General features: G+C 40.0%; 1 protein-coding gene across 4 annotated transcripts in view; it reads right to left on the reverse strand.

The window, feature by feature from the left end:
- Positions 1 to 5,429: 5,429 nt before the first annotated feature.
- The window catches only part of SOX5 (SRY-box transcription factor 5), a 257,211-nt gene continuing 243,759 nt past the window's right edge, over positions 5,430 to 18,881 (reverse strand). For all 4 annotated transcript variants that reach the window (XM_054386406.1, XM_054386407.1, XM_054386405.1 and 1 more), the window contains 4 exons: positions 16,823 to 16,931; positions 15,763 to 15,936; positions 9,043 to 9,259; positions 5,430 to 5,733 (listed from right to left, as the gene is read on the reverse strand). In XM_054386406.1, coding sequence (XP_054242381.1) covers positions 5,430 to 5,733; positions 9,043 to 9,259; positions 15,763 to 15,936; positions 16,823 to 16,931 — 804 coding nt within the window. The remainder of the gene's footprint in view (positions 5,734 to 9,042; positions 9,260 to 15,762; positions 15,937 to 16,822; positions 16,932 to 18,881) is intronic.

Genomic DNA, 18,881 nt, shown 5'->3' on the forward strand with positions numbered 1-18,881 from the left:
AAACATGAAAATATACAACTTATATTACACTATGTGTTATGAACAAAATATAAATCTATAACTCTATGTTATATTTACATAATTATTTCTTTTATTAAATTTCAAGTGAGATGGTAGGTTGCACATACTTTGTTTTAAGCTCCAGGCATTTGATTGTCTCTATTTCTTTTCTATTTTCATTTCACTTGTAAAATCCAAACGTTAGAAGGAGTAAGAGCTTTAGAGCCAATGGAGCTATATAAATACTGTTTCAGCAAACCAGTGACAAAAACACTGGGGAGTAGAGAAATCAGTCAGTAGAAAAAAACGAACTTGACATGTTCTTCAATCTGGGAAACTGACAAGTTAAGATAAAAGTTGAAAAAATGTAAATATAAACCAAGCTAAACTGCCAGCCCATGCCCTGTGAATTGAGGATACACTTGAATCCACATCCAGCGAATTACACACAGTTATGTGCAAATTGAAGGTATGATTCCGTTGAGAAGCGGGCAGACAAAAATACTTCCTACCGACACATCGTGCCCTTAAAACACAGGAGATAGCATAGAGTTGCCTTTCCTTCTAGCAGATGAATTGTTGCTAAGTAAGGTCTATGTTTCCACGGAGAATAATTATTTTTGATGTTACGAACGTGATGTCAGAGGCTTCTTCGGGGACAATAACAGCTCATCTCTTTGGATTAAAAAGAAAAAGCTCTGAAAATGTGCTGTAAAAAGGTTAAAGACAATTTACTTTCTAAAAAATGATTTAATTAAAGAGTGAGTCTACTGCAGTAACCAAATCTTTGAAATAATGTCATTGAGGAAAGAATTTCTTCCATATGCATTCGTAATAAGAGGATTTGGTTACAAAACTAATTAAATGCTATAATAATAGCTAGTGTTCTTTTCTGGGGGCCTGATTAATACAGCGGAACGGTTAAATAAAGATGTTAAATGCACTTAAAAATCCTATTTTACTAATATAAGGCATGAATAAATTGAAAAAGGATATACTCTGTGTTACTTAATTGAGCTTAGAAGCAAGTGCCTTGTTTTTTTGGGGTTTATTTTCTCTCTTTTTGCCTTTTCTGCACTGTTGTTGTTTTGCAAGCTCATGAGATGCACAGCCTAAGTGTCTCCCCTGATTTAGGAGGAGATGACCTATGTGCACCCCCAGCAGCTCCCCAAGACCATCCTCGCTCACCAGGGAAGAAGCGAATGAAGCTCACCTTGGCATTAGGGCCTTAACGTGCTTCTAGGTTAGTATGATCCTAATCTCTTCTAACCTGGTTTTCCTACATATTCTAGGGCACAGAACCCAGGGAAAGAAAACAAACAAACAAAAGAAGCAAGACAAGATCTTTTTGTAAATTACGTTTTGCTTTGTCTTTTTGTTGTTGTTTTTTTTTTTTCCCTCCTAAGAAATTAAAGAGGGACAAACAGGGCCTCATTGCCTCATTTGCAAATCTGGTCTTCTACTGCCAAAGGTATGTGGATGCTCATTCTTGGACCTAACAAAATATTAGCACAGGCATTAAGTGTTTGGAACCCCAGAGCCTTTCCCCCCCCCCCCCCCCCTCATTTTTCTTTTTAAGATTGCTGCATTGGTTTCAGCATCCAAATGCAGGATGTGGATAGTCTGCTAAAGCTACCCATTTAAGAGCCTGGTTGAACCCCAGGCTCTAGTGCAGTCTCTCAGATGGAAATGTGTACGGTACCAACACCAGTATTCATCTGAGCCCGAGTTCAGGCTGAGGCAGTGAGCACAGCAGAGCACTCCTGGAGAAGGGCTCAGGTGTACCATCCATTACCAAGAGTGGAGCCTGGTCCTGTGGCCCCAGCACAGGTGCTCCTCTGGTGCCCACAGAGATGGGGCTGCCTCCAAGAGCATCTCCTGCAGTGCAGCCCATGGTTTGGAGCTGCAATCTGGTCCCCCTGAAGTCAAAGGGCATTTTTCCTATGGAAGTCCTCGAGGCTGGCTTTCCAGCCCATGCGTCTTAAGACTTGCTCCAATCACACCTGCCGCAGTGGCACCTACCTGGAGCTAAAACAAAGTATTCTGGTAGCCCAAAGTGACACAATTAAACCAGAGAGTCTCTATAACGTGGTGGAAATCAAGCATCCAGCAAATGTGAGGTGAACCCACAAGAGTCAGAAGTAATTTGTTCACAAAGACAGGGAACAAATTTAAAAGTTTTTAAAAAAAAAAAAAAAAAGGAGCAAATACCTGTTTTCACATTGTACATAACAATGATATAAAAACAATTGTCTTTTTTTTTGTCTTTTTTTCCTTCTTATCCAAACAGAGTGCTTCAAAAAAAATTGGCTCTACATGACTGGTGTAATTAAATAACTAAAATGAGTGATGAGAGAGCAGAAGTTAATTAAGATTGAAAACAACACTCCCATTAATTCACTCCATCATAATAAACATCAGAAGTTGACATGGCTGGGGCCAAAATTAAAAGAAAAGAAAAAGGAATGGTGCGAGCAGAAGAAGAAGCAATTTGTTTTCATATGTATATATATATTTATATATATATAAAAAGGCAAGGTGGGGAGGGGTATCCATTTTAAATAGCCTAACAGCTTCATTTGCTGCACTGCCAAATTAGAACAGAATAAAATAAAGTTTAAAAAAAGGAGGAGGGGGGGATAAAATAAATTATACATAATTTACTAATCTGGGAACAGCTGACCATTATTATTATTATTATTATAATTACCATTACAACACTAGCAAGAAGAGGCAGTTCAACTGAAAATAAAAAAAAACCAAACCCAAACCCAACAAAAAAACCCCAAACCAAAAACAACAAAGAAAAACAAACCAAAAAACCCCAAAACCCAACACGGTCACAAAATACAAACAAAAAGAGCCCTCTCTGACATGGAGGATATGATCAGCTACTCCAAGCATAACTTCAGAGCAAATCTTCTGAGAGAGAGAAAATAGAAAATAATTGTTGGAGGCAGAGATGGAATATTAAAAAAAGGGAAAACAGGAGAAAAATAAACCCGATGATGGAGGGTAAAACTATCACACATCCAAATCACTCGTTGGAGTATTGTCCTAAGTCTTCAATGGTATTTGCTCATTTGCTTTGCACAAATTCTGCTGAGGTCAAGTTACACTTCAAGTGGGATTTCAAGAGGCAAAGAAAGATCCTCCACATTCTCCTTCCCAGTCTCTCCTCCTACCTGCTCCTTTCATCCTGCACCTGGATTTAGATGGCTGATTGCACAAGGGATGAATCTGCCTGATTAAGGGACCACTCACAAAACCAGTGTTGCCAAGTAGTGAAGATCATGGCTCTGGTGACTGTTTGAGCTTGGATCTGACTGACACTAAGATGTACAGGGCTATTTTTACAAGTTAAAATTGATAATAATAGTGGTAAGTCTCTCTCTCTGAGTAGGAATTGACCAGGGAGCAACACAAATACAAATATAGCATCCTCAGTTAGGAAACTGACTCAGAGAAAGGTTTTGGCCTCAGTAGAATCCTAAGACTTTCCTTCGAGTTCAGAACGGAGCTCCTGAATAGCTGCTGTTTGAAATTAGGCATAGCCTTTTGGGGTGGTTGGTTTAGATCTAATGCTTCTGTCTTGATCTGTGAACCTGGGCCCTCTCCTTCTACAGGAAAATCAGAGTGAGGAAATGAGAATTCTTTTCAATTCACTTGTATTTACATTCTATTTCTGAAGTGTGGCATTCAGTTATCTGATTGGAAACACAAGACCCTAACTTCTGCTCAGGATTATGCACCTTCCTCAGCTACTTGCTGTTGACCAAGGAAGCAAAACTGCCGAAGCAACACATGTAGTGCTCTGGAACAATAATGAAAATATTTTAGCCCAGGAAAACAAATTTTCACTTGTGAGAGGCAGCAGCTAGGGAAAATTGGCACTGCAAAGGTTCAGGTTCTTATGTGCCTGGTCAGAATATAGAAATCTCTTTGCAGCTGTCTGCTTCCCTTCCTACACGACCACACTGATAAAAACGGATTTCTGCAAGTGCAAAGGAGAAAAAAAAATAAGTTTAAAAAAGATCATGTTTTGAATGGCCACTCAGCCACCATGAAGGTATGAGCTTATCAAAACTGGACATCATGGTTAATAAATGTTCAGCAAGGAGGTAACATTTCCAGTTGCCCTGTCCTGTGCAGAACAACTCACATTTTGAACAAGCCTTTTTTATGTTGCATATGCTGCCACTTGAAGTGTAAATTAAAAGCAAAGGCTTCTTACAGACCAAGTAATTTGGAGGGTGAAGGACTTCATTCTGGAACATGCTTTTTTGCTCACAATAATCCAATAATATTCTTAATAGTACCATAAACACACACACATGAAAATCCAAGACCATAAAATACTTTTTTCTCTAAATTTCTTATGTCTCTTTCTCTCTCTCTTTTTTCACCTGAGAATGGCACCTACAGTTTCCTTTAAAAAGCAAAAACCAAACCCAAAAATATGTCTAATCTCACCAGCTGCTGGTATATCAGGTTCTTCATGGGATTGTCTAAAATACAACACTGTCCTAACTTAAGATAGAGGCAGGAAGCAAAAGAAAACTGAAAGAAAACCAAAACAAAACAAGAAGAGACCAACCAGAAAAAAAAAAAGAAGCAAAGTGGACTAGTTCAGCGCTTTAGTATGAATTTGGCACTTGCTCAAAGACTCAGTATGGTGTGCAACTGATGAAGAGAAGTCCTCTCTTGAAAGGAAATAATTGCTTGTTGGGGTTAACAGAAACAGGCTCCCCACTTCCTTCCTTGCCAGCCACGCGCACAGGCATGCACGCACACGCGCGCACACACACACACACACACTTCTGACCAACATTTGCCAGGGAGGAGGAGAAGGAGACAGAGGGGGATAAAAGGAATTTTCTCTTTGTTTTTTGTTGTTGTTGTTCCTGTCAGGTGCATTACAAAAAAAAAAAAAAAAACCCAAAGAAAAGAAGAAAAGAAAAGAAAAAAAGAAATTATTTCTCTTTAAACTGTAGCACAAAACAACAAAACACATTCACAAGCCACTTGTTGGCACTGTGTACCTGAGTGAGAATTTCTAGAACATTGTAGAACAAACAGCCATTAAAGTTTATTTGAAAAAAAAAAATAATAAAAGGTTGACGGGTAAGACTTCAGTGCTTGGGTATAGCAGCTGAATTACTGGCATTATTTTACCCATAGCTTATATCATTCTGTTGTTGTCGTTGTTGTCTTTGTTTCCTCTCTTCTGAGCCTTTTTTCTTCTGATGCAGGCTGATGTCTATTAGTCAGCTGATGTCCCAACTAGTTAAGACTAAGAGTTAAAGTAACAGTCAGTGTATGAGAAAGTTAATGTGCTTGGCCACTGGCAAGGATAAACCAGATGGGGCTTTATTTATTTTTTCTTTTCTCCTTGTAGTCCTGTAGGTCACGAGACATTTGGACCCTGATCAGTTGGCTTGCCCTGCAATGTGATTTTCACTGTCACTGCCATAGTCCGCATCAGGGTCATCCTCTTCCTCGTCGTATTCATCGTAGATTTCTCCATTGACGTCATCGGTCTGCATCTCCTCCTTGATGTGAGGCTCCTCGCCTTTGATGCCGTAAGTGCTCTGGATGACAGGCATGCCGGGCTCCGGGCTGCTGGACACGCTCGAGTGCTCAGAGGGCAGATGTGGGGAAGGCATTCCTGCCATGGCAATGGCTCCTGGGTAAACTACGCCTGCAGTGGCAATAGGAATCTGTGCTTGTTGCCTGCCATGGAGAAAAAGTGAAAAGATGCTTGAATAGTGGAAGGAGTTAAGGGAGGCAAGTACAACAGCACTTTGCAGACCCACAGCATGTGCTCTTGGGCATGCAGAGGAAGGTCATGGATGGCCCATGCAAGATAAACCTATCCATATTCCAGACTCACCAACCGATGCTCTTGAAATAAAGCCCTGACGCAGTTCACTGAACATCTCTCTAAACACCTCTAGCTACACATGAACTCTAAAAATCTAAAAATGCTTCAGCTTGCCTGCCTGTGATGCAAACTTCTTCACTGGGTGCCCCATGAGCTCCTAGCCAAATCCAAATGTCCTTTCAGTTGTGGTCCAACTTAAAAACCATGTATTTTGAAAATCTTCCTTTTAAGTAATCCAAGCTTCTGGCAGTACTAGACATAAAAGTAACACATTGCCAAAAGGAGAGAGACAGCAAAGGCCAGGTAGTTCCCACAAGAACAGGGAGGTGCTGCAGGAGATTATCAGTGGGTGAGAAGAAAGCAAGGCAGGTCTCCCCAAAGAGGCAATTTTTACTCCACATTCGCTCACAGACTTGGCCTAATAATTAGGGAGATGAACAATGGGCTTGCTGTGGCCAACATGGGTTTGTAGGAGGATCACTAAGGGCCTCCAACTGGAAGGTGATAGTTTCCACAGTGAGAGGCACATGTGAAAGGCAGAACCTTTGAAGGAAGGTGGATAAAATTGGGGAAAGGCAGACTTAAAAAGGAAGCATGCATTATTTAAAAATAAATAAAAAGCAAGCAAGCAACAGGAGCATTTGAGAAAATCCTCTACAGGATGCCTTTATGTGGCATCTAAGCCTTGGAAACCTGTCCGCAGTAATGAAAGAAGAATTATTCCAGGCCATAGAAATTCCCTTTGCATCAAGAACACTAGCTGTGTTATACCAGTGTTTGTTTCCCTGAGAAGCTTCGGGGTCCCAACAAGCCTAGAGGTTTAAAATTCATGCTCCTTTTGTTTCCTTGCTGCATGAAGTAATTCCATTGCAGTAATACTCTTCAGTACATGCTGCACATTGTAATGTCATCAGCGGTGTGTCCATCTGCACTGAAAAGCCTTGCCATGGGAGACAAGGGCAGAGTCTCTTGAGATGAACATTCTTAATTAAGAATGAAACCCTCCCCTGTTCCCCTGCCTGCCTGTGCCCTGTCTGTACAGTAAGCCTTGCACAGTACAGTGATCCTGAAAGACTTTCCCCTGCCAAACAGCTTTGTATTTGTTTGGAATTGCTTGCTGCATTTGCAGATACTTCCTGCCCGCTGTTCGAGCGAGGCCTTCCTCCCCACAGTCCTTATTTCAATCTTTGTGACACACACAGAAGTTGTCTGAGATGAAGATGCAGCTCTTAAAGTAGGGAGCGGATCTAATTTGCATTTTATTCTTAATTCAATGGGAAGGCTTTTGTTTTCTGGAGTCAGCATTTCTGTAACAAGATTCAGCACACTTAAATTGCTTTTAATATTTAACAATAGGAACACTTTGCACTTAAATGGTGCTTTTCAAATATTAAATCATTTAAGAACAGTATTTTTCCATTTCCATAGGATGTCCACTCCAAAGGATCTCAAAGCAGTCCTCAGATATAAATGTATTAGGGCTCTCAACAGTCCAGTGCTTGCTGCGTTACCATTAAAGATGAGGACACTGAGACAGGGAAGCATTAAGCCCAAGAGCTGCCAAGAATGCCCATTCCTTCCCATTGTGATGCCTTCAAACAGGCTTTCAGCATGTCCCACAGCTGGCATAGTCACAGCTCTTGAAAAACCATTACCTATTTTGATGCCTAGGAGCTGGACTGGTATTTAGAAGTTTAGACCTAAAATGACCTGTACCAGGAGGGGAACTAAGATCGGGAACCCAGCTGTAATGCAGCGACTGCCAGCGTCAAACACTGACCCCACTGAAGTCACTCGCTGCACTGTCAGGAACTTGTACAAAGATTTCACCCCAGGTTCAGTGCTCTGATGCCCCAGTGCAAAATTATCTCCAGAAATGTCTTGATTTCAATGTCAGCCTTGTTTGGAAAGCTAAATAATACGCAGAATATTACAAGGTTAATTTTTTCCCCATGATGAAGCATGCATGTTAACCAGATAAGCAGTGTTTTGGGGGCTCTGCTGCCACCTATTCTTTTTCCAGAAAGTCCCCCTCCTCTTTTTTTTAATCTCTTGATGCCAAATGTTGGCTGACTTCCCTGTGTTTGTTTCAGTGCTTACCATTGGGATCACCGGACCTGCCAGCACCACAGGGTTAAGCAGCTCAAATTTCTCTGCTGAGCAGCTTATTATAACAATGCACACTGTAGCTGTTTAAAACACAGTCTGATGACACTTAACAGTTGCTGGACAGATATTCTCTCCTTTATTGCTACTTCTAGCTGTTTTAACTAGAGAGATGTGCAACCCTGTTAAATACTAAAATTATTCCAAATTCAGATGAAACAGAAGACAAATTCTACTATTTTTGAGGGTTGTTCTTGTTGCTGGATTTGCTTTTTTTTTTAAGACCACTGTGTAGCTTTTAATTTTCTGGAGTCTATACAGAAATATTGCAGAGTATTTGATGACTTCTAATGCTTTTGATCTGCTGTAACCAAAACCAAGGAGTCTTTGCATGAAGGAACATGCATGATAGCTTTCTAGGCAGATTTTAAGCTAATCTTATCAAGCTGATCTATGAGCTGTTTATCAGAACCAGTCTTCTTGAAATTTATGCTCAACACAAAGCACTGAGCTTACTGTACTGGAAGAGAGTCCCTAGCATGACAGCTGCCGTCACAATGAACAATGCAGACAACTTCATGCTTGATATGAATTAACCGAGCCAAGTCATATTCCAGCTCAAGTTCAGTATATCCAGCAGTCCTTTTGCAGATCACACTGGATGCAAACTTGCATGAGGCTTTTAGCTCAAGATGCATTACCACAGATTCTTTCAGATATAATCTCTGAGGCTTCGTAACAGAGTAACACTTATAAAGCTTTATTAGACTTTCACTGGAAAATCTTCATCTTTTTCTTCTCTCTTTTGCATGATCAGAGTGGAAATGAGACAGTTGGCCGAAGCTGTAAAATGAGTATATAGCAGAGCCAACAACAAAAAAATCCCTCCCAGAACACATTGTTTTAAAGTGTAAGTTTCATATTCTGTTAGCAACATATAACATTCTTGCCAATAAAGTGTAACATTTACCAAGCCGAGTTAAGAATCCTCCCTTAAATTAAGTCGTGGGGGTTTTTCCTGAAATAAGCAATAGTTTTTAAAGGTCCCATACCCAACGTTAAAGTACTGCCTCATCTCCTGGCGTCTGTTGCGCATGATAGCCTTGTACTCGCCAATGCGCAGTTTTTTGCCGTCTACAAGGCAGGTACGCTTCGGCCGGGGCTTGTATTTGTAGTCTGGGTATTTCTCCAGGTGCTGTTTGCTGAGTCGGGCCTGCTCCTCATAGTATGGCTGCTTCTCTAGGTTTGTCATTGCTTTCCAGCGAGATCCTGTCACACACACAAAGAAAAAATGAATGAGAAATCAGATTCTACTTGTCCACAGACACTGAAAGGCAGAGAAACAAGTAGGTCACCCAGAACAAGATACCTACGGTCATATTGCTTTGGGCTGGCAATCTGTCAGAACTTCTAGACAGGGGTCAGGTCTTGTTTGTATTTGACTGGTAAACCTCTTGGGTATGGCCAAGAGGCAGAGAGGGATAATTCTGGAAGTTTTGCCTTAATATTTTACTGAAACTTGTTTACATTATACGCCTTTCAGGTGGGAAGTAAAACCATTGTCCAGCGAATGTGCAACCCTTGCACTACCTACATATAAATCTTTGTTTTAGAAAATAAGGTGGCACAGTTTAGTGGAATGGCCAAAGACCCCTTAGATACACAGAGTCTGCTCCACTAAGTCCTCCCCACTTCCCTTTGGCCACGGGTCAGTTTTCACCTTCTGTTCTAGAGGAGACACTATTCCCATGTGCTGAATTCTAGTTGTCCTGCTCCACCATGGCATAAACTCTAGACATGCACGTGTCTGCAGCTTGGTCTTTCATGACAAATGCCATCTCTTTCTAGCTTCCAGCTTTGTGAGAAGTACAATATGAACTGATTGCAAATGCTATGCTTCTGGGCACAGGAGCCTACAAAGCCCCTGAATAAATGCCTCTAAAAGCCATAAACTATTCCATGTGTCTTAGCAGGGTGTGAACTCCAAGACCAAGTCTTGGTGAACATGGCCTTCTCCAACTCAGATCATTTAGTGTATGTCATGAAGGGAAGAGCACTGCGCTCCTAGCACACCTCTCCATGGAGCTGCACTGTGGCTTCACTACTGGCAACTCTCTTTCTGACACCCTGCCTATGGTAGTGTGGATGTTTGAGCCAGGGAAACATTGAAGACTTTACAATTGTTTTCAAACGCCTCCTGAAATTTATAAACTAATATTTCTTAAAGGATGTAATGTGGGAGCAGAAACTAAAACTTCTTGAATCAGTTATCCTATTTTATTTTTCCATGAACTATAGAAATGCTTCAAGGTAAGATACATTTCAAACAGGAATGGTCCAAGCTGCTAAACATGTGGCCTAGAAGGAAAATTTTATTGGAAAATAGTCAATTTTCCCATTGGAAAAAAAAAAGGTTGACTCATTTCTCAATTTAATTGTTTCATAATGTCATATGTCACACTTGTCTTCCTCTTGTTCTTCATTTTTATGGTTACTCACATTGTATTTAGCTCATGCTATTACTCAGCCTGGTCTCAGCTCACTGTGCCCCAAAGACTTTCAATATGCAGAGTGATTAGCCCTTCCCAGGAAAGAAAACAGTTTGGTTCCCCTCAGAAAGGCCTCCCTTCTGATTATTGACACCATTTTCCCCATTGCTCTTGGAATCTTTATTCTGAGCTGCAGTTTGAGCTGCTGGAGTGAAGGGCTAACAGGCTGGTACAGCCTGACCTCACACCTAAAGATAATTGATCCACAAATAATGATGTTCTGAAGAGGAGCAATGGACACCCCCTTATTAACAAACACTATTTTGGAGTCAGAACCACCACCTGTTATGATTTTTACAACACTGAGAGATCCTCTAGTTAGTTCTGGAATGGAAAGCAGTTTGATTTCATCGTTATTAGCTTGGGCACAGCGTCACTAGATGATTTCTAAGATTTAGACTAAAACTCCTGCATGGCACTTTGTGTGTCGCACAGCGTCTGTGCAGGGGGATCTGTGGCAGAGCTCCATGTTACACAGGGCAGCAAACCTCTGTGGCCAGAATCCTGGTCAGCAACTTTGTCTTCTGCAGAGAAATTATTCCAAGCTTTTTCTGGCAAAGAGAGTGCCTATAAAACGTGACACCAACTTTCCACACATAGTACCTCCTAGATTTTGGACTAAATGACACAGTGATAAACATTTGGAGACTGCCAAAACATTTAGCACCTACTAATGCTGCCTAAGATGGAAATGTAGATAGGCCCCGTGTTGAATGATGTTACAAATTCAGAGCTCTGCTGGAAGATGCCTAGATGTAGGTCTGTTTTCCAATTCTGTCTTGTAGAAACTGGCACACTGGTGTTTTAGCATATGATGAAAACCATAAAAATTAGTCTAAATCTGGAGTTCTCGAATCACAGACCTGTTGTAGTCTCAGCAGCTTAGAAAAACAGTGCCAGTACCATTTCTTGCTGATGAATCAGTTTTTACTTATGAATAATAAAGCTGAAAACTTCAGTCTTTAAACATATCAGAGAAACACAGAATGATTTGGGTTGGAAGGGACCTCCAAAGGTCGTGTAGTCCAACTCCCCTGCAGTCAGCAGGGACATCCTCCACTAGATCAGGTTGCTCAGAGCCTTGTTGAGCCTGACCTTGAATATCTCCAGGGATGAGGTCTCAACTACCTCCCTGGGCAACCTGTCCCAGTGTTTTTGATTTGATTTACATGCTGTGAAGGGATCTGCAATGAAGGAACTCAGATATATTTTGAAACAGATGGACAGACAGAAAAGGTAGAAATTAAAATCAGTTGCTGCAAAACTGCCAGGAAAATGCTCTACCCCAGCACAATTCCGCTCTTGAGATGCTGGCTCACTTGATGAATCCTACAGTGAGATCTGGGCAGGCAGCTTCCTACCCCCTCATCTGAAAAGATTTGTAAATAGTGGGTGAATTTAAGCAAACACGTTAAGTCTTTGCAAGATCAGGGTCAAAAAAATTGAAACGGATGCACAATATTTGTACATACAGCTACACATACAATATTTATAAATAAATGTAATTTATTATATTTTTTCCTTCCTAAGCTGCAAACTCAATAAAAACTGTGGCAATCTCACCTCTCCTCATAGCAAATTTTTAATAGCTACCTTCTGCAGTGATATCTCCTCCTCTTATTATGACTTTACCATTTTTACAAAATATACTAAATATAATCTACTAGTGTGTTTTGAAGTATCATGAATAACTAAACAAACAATGCTGTGCTGTCAGAATACATTTTCAAAAAGGGCACCTTTTCTGATGGAAACCCCTTGGTTTTTACATTTTACCATTTTCGTTTCTTTTCTTAGGAATACACAAATTCCAACCAGCTTTCTGATCAGTCTTAATCTGAAAGAAGTTTGAAAAATATGTAACTCTGATCTTTGAATTTTCGCCCACAGGCAATATAAGCTATGAATGAGTAGCATCAATCAATAGACTACAACTGGTTAAAAATATCTTGTGTTTGGAGAAAATGTATTTATAATACTTTATCTACCATTGGTTTATATGTCTATAAACAGGCAGGCACAGATATCTACACACAGCACCAAACCTGAGCACAAACAAGGTGTGATTGAAGAATCTTGAAAAATCTTTCTTTTCAAGGGAAGATTTACACTCTTGGGTGAGCTTTTTGCTCACCATCTGTGTTAGAAAGCTTTGAGTGGGTCAAGTATGCAAAGCTTTTCTCCTTGACTATGAGAACATGAACCCATTCCCCTCCCTGGAGATGCCTGCATAATGACACGTGGGATTCTTGCACAATTGTGCCTGATCTGGTGGCTGAAGTATTTAGAAAATAAATGAGAAAATGCTAAGATTTTGTAGCACCAAGCACAGCAACTTTCCCTCAACGTGAACTAGGGCAATTAGAGTCATGTCCACGCCGTGACTGTGAACACAGCTACTTTTGTCCAGGGCCGAAAAGAGATGCCCCCATGTGTGCCCCAGCACTTGTTCTTGGGCACACACACATATGCATGAGGAGTGGTTAGAAGCCAACTTGAAGGCAAATTTCTCTCTCAAGAATTTTCAGCTCTTTGTAACACTGCCTAACTTTTAGTCCATTTGACATTTTTCAGACTGACTAACTGAATCAGGCTGATTTTCCATTTAAAAAGTGCCCTCACATACACAAACACTTGTATAATGTACAGGTTTTTATTCACGCACTTACACACAAGGCAAAAAACAACTCCTGAAGAAAGAGGATCTAACTTTATCTTTTCTTAATCTCTTTATGAAGATTTCTCAGTGAAATTAATTAAAATATTTACAAAAATATCTAAAACAATGCATTATTAAATCGATAGGGTCCAGCAGACCCACTTTAGCACTTTGTTAACATTTACTAAAAAAAAAGAAAAATCATTATCTGCAAGTTTAAGTTGCAATGAACAGATGGATGACAAACGTATGCACAGATGAATTTAGTGACAAATCCATGTATCTAATTTTTATGCTCAAAACATAATACCACAGTGTCAAACATAATCCTTAGAGAATTCTAGTGCTGGGAAAGGCATCTCCGCTCATTTTACTATAAAAATGACCCTCAATCAGCAACAATTTCATCTAAGCTGCTCCTCATGACAATGAGCTTTCTGACCTCAATGTGTAACAGTGCTGCTAAAAAAAAAAAAAGGGTAAGGAAAAATTGTGTCTTTTTCATAAGGAGACCCTAATACCTAGCTGAACTGAACTGTAAGCTTCTAGTTGCTCACCCTACGCCAGCTAGCAGAGAGCTCCCTGCTGACTTCAAAAGACCAGCCTTTTGCAACTGAGAGAAGACCTTTGTAACGTTTCTAACAAGAAAGAAGGTGTCAGGACATCCCTCTCCATTGCAGAGGTGGAATAAAAAAATTAAATGTGATGCTGGAAAGAAATAGAAATATCATCTCTTACTGCCTCAGACCTTGCTTTTCCCCCATATCTGGCAGCAAAACAGAAAGAGTTTGGAGTCAGCTATACTGTCTGTCACCTCAACAGGATCTGTAATGAATTTGCACATTTTACTCCAACTACTGTATATCTAATCAGAAAAAGATGTCCCCATATCTCCCTGATCTAGCGCCAAATAGTAAAAGGTGATTCCTTATGTTAACAATTTCAGCAGAATGGCTTATTAAAACCAGATTTTAGGGTATTATAAAATGCTTAGAAGCCCTTTAAAATGTCAACCAGGATCCCCAGAGACTGCATAAAATGTCAGCCCAGCTCAAGCGCCTGTTTTAAGCAGAATGAATTAGCAGCGTGCTGTCGGAGGTTGTTATCCAAAACAATCAGTTAAGAAGGAAAACATCAAGCTCTCTTTGTACTTTCTATATGAAAAGGGCCATTCAGAATGATCTTGTAGATTTCTGAAGCTGATTATTTAAAAACAGGTTTAACCAGGTCTACTCTCAATTTAGAAACAGACCAAAACTATTACTGCCCTGTCCTCAGCCTAATCACATCATACACCTCTGACCAGTATAATCCCTTTTAACCAGTATAAGGTTATTTCACCATCGACATAACCAATTTAGCTTTCTAATCCTGTCCCCATAACTAATCTAATCATCTCATGCCACCCTTTTAATCATGGGTTAATATCATCACATCTGCCATCCACAGCCAATACATTCTGCCTCTCTGACCAATTTATCTCATTTCCACTTGCCCCCTGCTAACTTTTCATAATACCACTCTAATCAAGCTGCACTTCAAGCCTTTGACCAGTCTCAGCATATTTACCAGCCCTGCAGTTGGTTAATGCTGCCACTACAACTGCACTACATCTCGAGTTGTCTGCAAGACCAATGAGACCTGCAGCCCAGGTAAACATGTTCCCTGCTTAAGCTTCTAGCCACTGGCTTGAGAGATGCTTAGGCCCCATAAAGTAGCCTTTATCAAGACAAATCCAACATCTCCAATCTGGTCACAGATAGTTTGTTGGTTTTATTTTTCTGCACAACAATAATTAATTTAGCTCAGTGATCCTCATTCACCTTTCTGGATCATTCAACATGTCACAGAGGAGTAACATAGGAGAGAATGTGGCCCTGGGATTCTGAGCAAGTAGTGAAGAATTGGAAGACTATAGCATGAAATTCAGTAGCTGATGTGTGTGACAAATATCGCTTGGGACGTGAAGAGTAGAGGATATGGAAATGAGTTCTGATGTTTCTTTTCTTGATTTCAGGATTCTTTTCAGAATATTTAGAATAAAAGCAGCTTGTGATAGAAATAATATACTAAAGGGACATTTAATATAACAGGAACATAATAAAAATCCTTTAAAACTGTCAATGCATAAAATAAAAGGATGTACCTTAGGATCTTTTCCCCCTACTGCCATTGATTTGAACAGAAAGTGCTACAACATGAATGGAACACTTTAGTGTGCTACCCCATAGAGTCTAGTTAGATGAAATATGTAGGCAAATAAACAATAGCAGCTGTTTTGTGCTTGTTCAAAAGCATAATGAAATGAGCTGGTGCTGTCTACTCAGTTTGAGTTTTTACACCAAAACCACCACCAGAGTCTTAAGTGATTACAAAGACACAAGAACACTTTGGGTGATGGTTAACATACACTGCTAGGCAGCACAGTGGAAGCTCATACCACTGTTGCCCTTGGTGCAGTCGTTAAGCAGCAAAATAAAGACAATAATTCTGTCGTGTCAGGTCCTCAGATCTATTCAATCAGTATTTCTTGTGAGTATTACTACAGAAGCTATCATTCTTACCTAGTATCTTGCTGATATTGGAGTTGTGCATGTCAGGGAAGGCTTGAAGGATCTTCCTCCGTTCATCTTTAGCCCACACCATGAATGCGTTCATTGGGCGCTTGATATGGGGCTCATTGCTACCACGGCCTCTGGATTCCCGATAAATTCTAGACTCTGAAACGCCTGCACTTCCTAAGAACAAAAACATTCACAGCTTGTGTTTCATTATGCAGCTTCCTCTGCCCTCAGTAATCTGTGTGAGGTGCTGAACATTCAGTGAGTCAATGTTCACATAGGTTAATGCAGTTTCTTTTTTTACTTGAAGGAAATATTGTACATTGTACAGTTTTTAGTTATTCTATTGATTCAGTATCACATAGTATGGACTTAGAATCATAGAATCATAGACTTGATGAAGAGTTTAAATTTTTTTCATCACAAAGCATTAAATAGCTTTTCCAAAGCATCTCTTACTACTTAGTAATAAACCAAATATTTATCAATGCAGATTTTGTTTTTCCTTTCTTCTTGTCTCGCTTACAGAATGCTGGTCATATTATGTTGCCTATCTTCAGTGATACATGGCAACATCAGGCATTTCTTCTTAACCAAATGAACACTTACAGATCTGCCCGATTTTGTGCTTATCTCTCCGTAACAACATAACCAACAGAAGAAAAACGAACATTACTCTTGCTTCATCAGACCAAGAAAGTTCCTACAGATGTAGAGTGTGAAACACCTATGGATGATCAGGTCTGTAATTCATAGACTTACTGTGTGATTTCCTTTATCCCACACCTATTTGCCTCCCTTATTCCCTTTTAGCATCAGAGACATGTACGTTGTCCAGTCTTGAAAACTGCAGTGTACAGAGAAGGCTGAGAGTGTACAGAGAAGAATCACCTTCAGACTTAGCACACCACATGATGAATCAATTTTTCCTGCCTTGTTTCGTAGTCACCTATTGCTAACCACTCTAACTCCTCACAGGCCTCCAATGTACTTGGAGTCTCCTCCAGATCCTGTTGACATGTACACAGAAATCTGGAAATAAGGATAAACCATTTGTACTGACCGTCAGAATCTCCACTCATGTTGAAATCCATCATTGCGTGGCTAAACTTCCCGTCTTCACTCTGTTTTACTGCCAGTTGCTGAGTCAGGGTCTCCAATGTTGTTTTGTCCTATATGGGCAAGAGGACAGGATTTGGATCAGGAAAATAATTAAACATTGTAACTGCAAAGCTCATAGGTAATTCAGCACGGTGATATGGGAGCTGGGTAACAATTCATTCACAACAGTTTACTGTGCCAGGTACTTATGAACAGACAATAATATTTTTTCCTGGAAAGGATATGGTTGCAGACTCTACCAAGTACTTTTTAAAGCATGCTTATTAGCTAGTAATGAACAAACTTTATAGTGTTGAAAAGTTTGGTTTAGTTAGGCACAAGATAACTGGCTGCACATCTGAGGAATACTTCAACTCTCTATGTCCCTGGGACTGAAAAGCTGGACTGGAAGTTTAGATGATACATATCTTTTGCAATGTAGCTATTGCTTTACTTTATTTCCAGTCTGCAATCTAAGTGCAGAGATGTGGATGACATTGCCCTTTTCGTCTTTTTTTAAGAGGCAATATTTTAGGAAGCAACCCATAGGGGAACATTCCCCCACTCTACAGTGCAAGCTTATTCAGGCCTTGGGAAAGGATCAGTCTGAATTGAACATGGTACTTGGGCAGCAGTTTGTGTTCTTGTCCAAACTGTTTTGCCCAACCCTACTGACACCCCGTCCGTCATTCATCTAGTCAGAACTATCTGTGAACCCTGGATTGCAACAGGCTAGAGTGTGCTGCCAATTAATCTGTCAGGCTGCAGCAGTGTCTAAAGACATTGCCAGAACAACATGCCAGGGCCATTAATTCCAATGTTCTCTTCAAAACACCTCGCTTCCCCCTGAATTGTTTGACTTTACAAATAAAAAGGTGTTCCACTTTCCAACTGTTTTTGTTTTCCCAATGATTTTTTGCTTATAAACATTCTATCTTCCTGACAATCATATGTTTACAACTAAATCTTTCAGGAAAGCAATACTAACACTTCAAAATGTTAGGCACCAAGCCTTCTGCAAAGCTAAGAAAATGACATGACATGGCATGATAATAAAGTGGCTCCAGTTGAAAAAAATACTTCTAAGCTGCTTCCTGCAAGAAAGATTGCTGTTTTGTTACTCTGATCCACTCCAGATGACTGTTAAAGATCAACAAACCAAAAAAACATGCAGATTTCACATGACAACCAGAGACTTTACGAGGATTCTATGTAGCCTAATAATGTCACCAGGTTGTATTATAGAAGAAAACACAAAAGAGAACAATGTGAATACACAAATGCTTCCTGCAATGTGATGCCCCTGCATCTGCAATTCAATGAACAGTTCAAATTCATGTCCGTCATTTCAGAAAGATTTTCTTGAGGCAGTTAGGAATGAGGCTTATCTGTTTAACTTCACATGCTCACAGAGCTTAGGGAACATGAGGTTATGGTTCCTACTCCTCACATTCATTTTCATTGTGGGTCCCTTTCGCAGTCCTGGTGCTCTGTCTATAACCAGACACTTCACCACCAAAAGTATGCAAGATGATTTATCCTCTTGGATTTTGCAGGAAAAGCTCATGCAGCAGGGTCTGCCTATCTCAAGCAAAAGGGTTTCTGTAACACTACCAGGCACAGCAGATCCAGAAAGCTTGGAGAAGCTTCGAATAAGTACCTGAACTATTCAGGCATTTCACCAAACTCTTTGATCTACTGGTTTTAGCTCAGCTCTCATTTCTAAAGCAGCCTGTCAGCAGACAGAAAGTCAGGAATAAGTTGACTTAGTATTTCTTCCAAATCTCTCTCAAATACATAATGGAAGTCAATATTTTTTTCCTTGGGAAAAAAAGAAATAAATTTACCATCAACTTCATAATGATAAGGTTCAAAAACTGTTGTCAGAAATAATTTAAAATGCTGCCACCAACCTAAAATATAAAAGAACATCTCCTCTTGTTGGGTATGTTATGGGGGAGGTGAGTTATTTTGTTGCAGACTTTTCTTGAATCATGTATAAACCTCTTAGAGAAACAGAG

Source organism: Indicator indicator, chromosome 14, assembly GCF_027791375.1.
Source record: "Indicator indicator isolate 239-I01 chromosome 14, UM_Iind_1.1, whole genome shotgun sequence".
Taxonomy (NCBI): Eukaryota; Metazoa; Chordata; class Aves; order Piciformes; family Indicatoridae; genus Indicator; species Indicator indicator.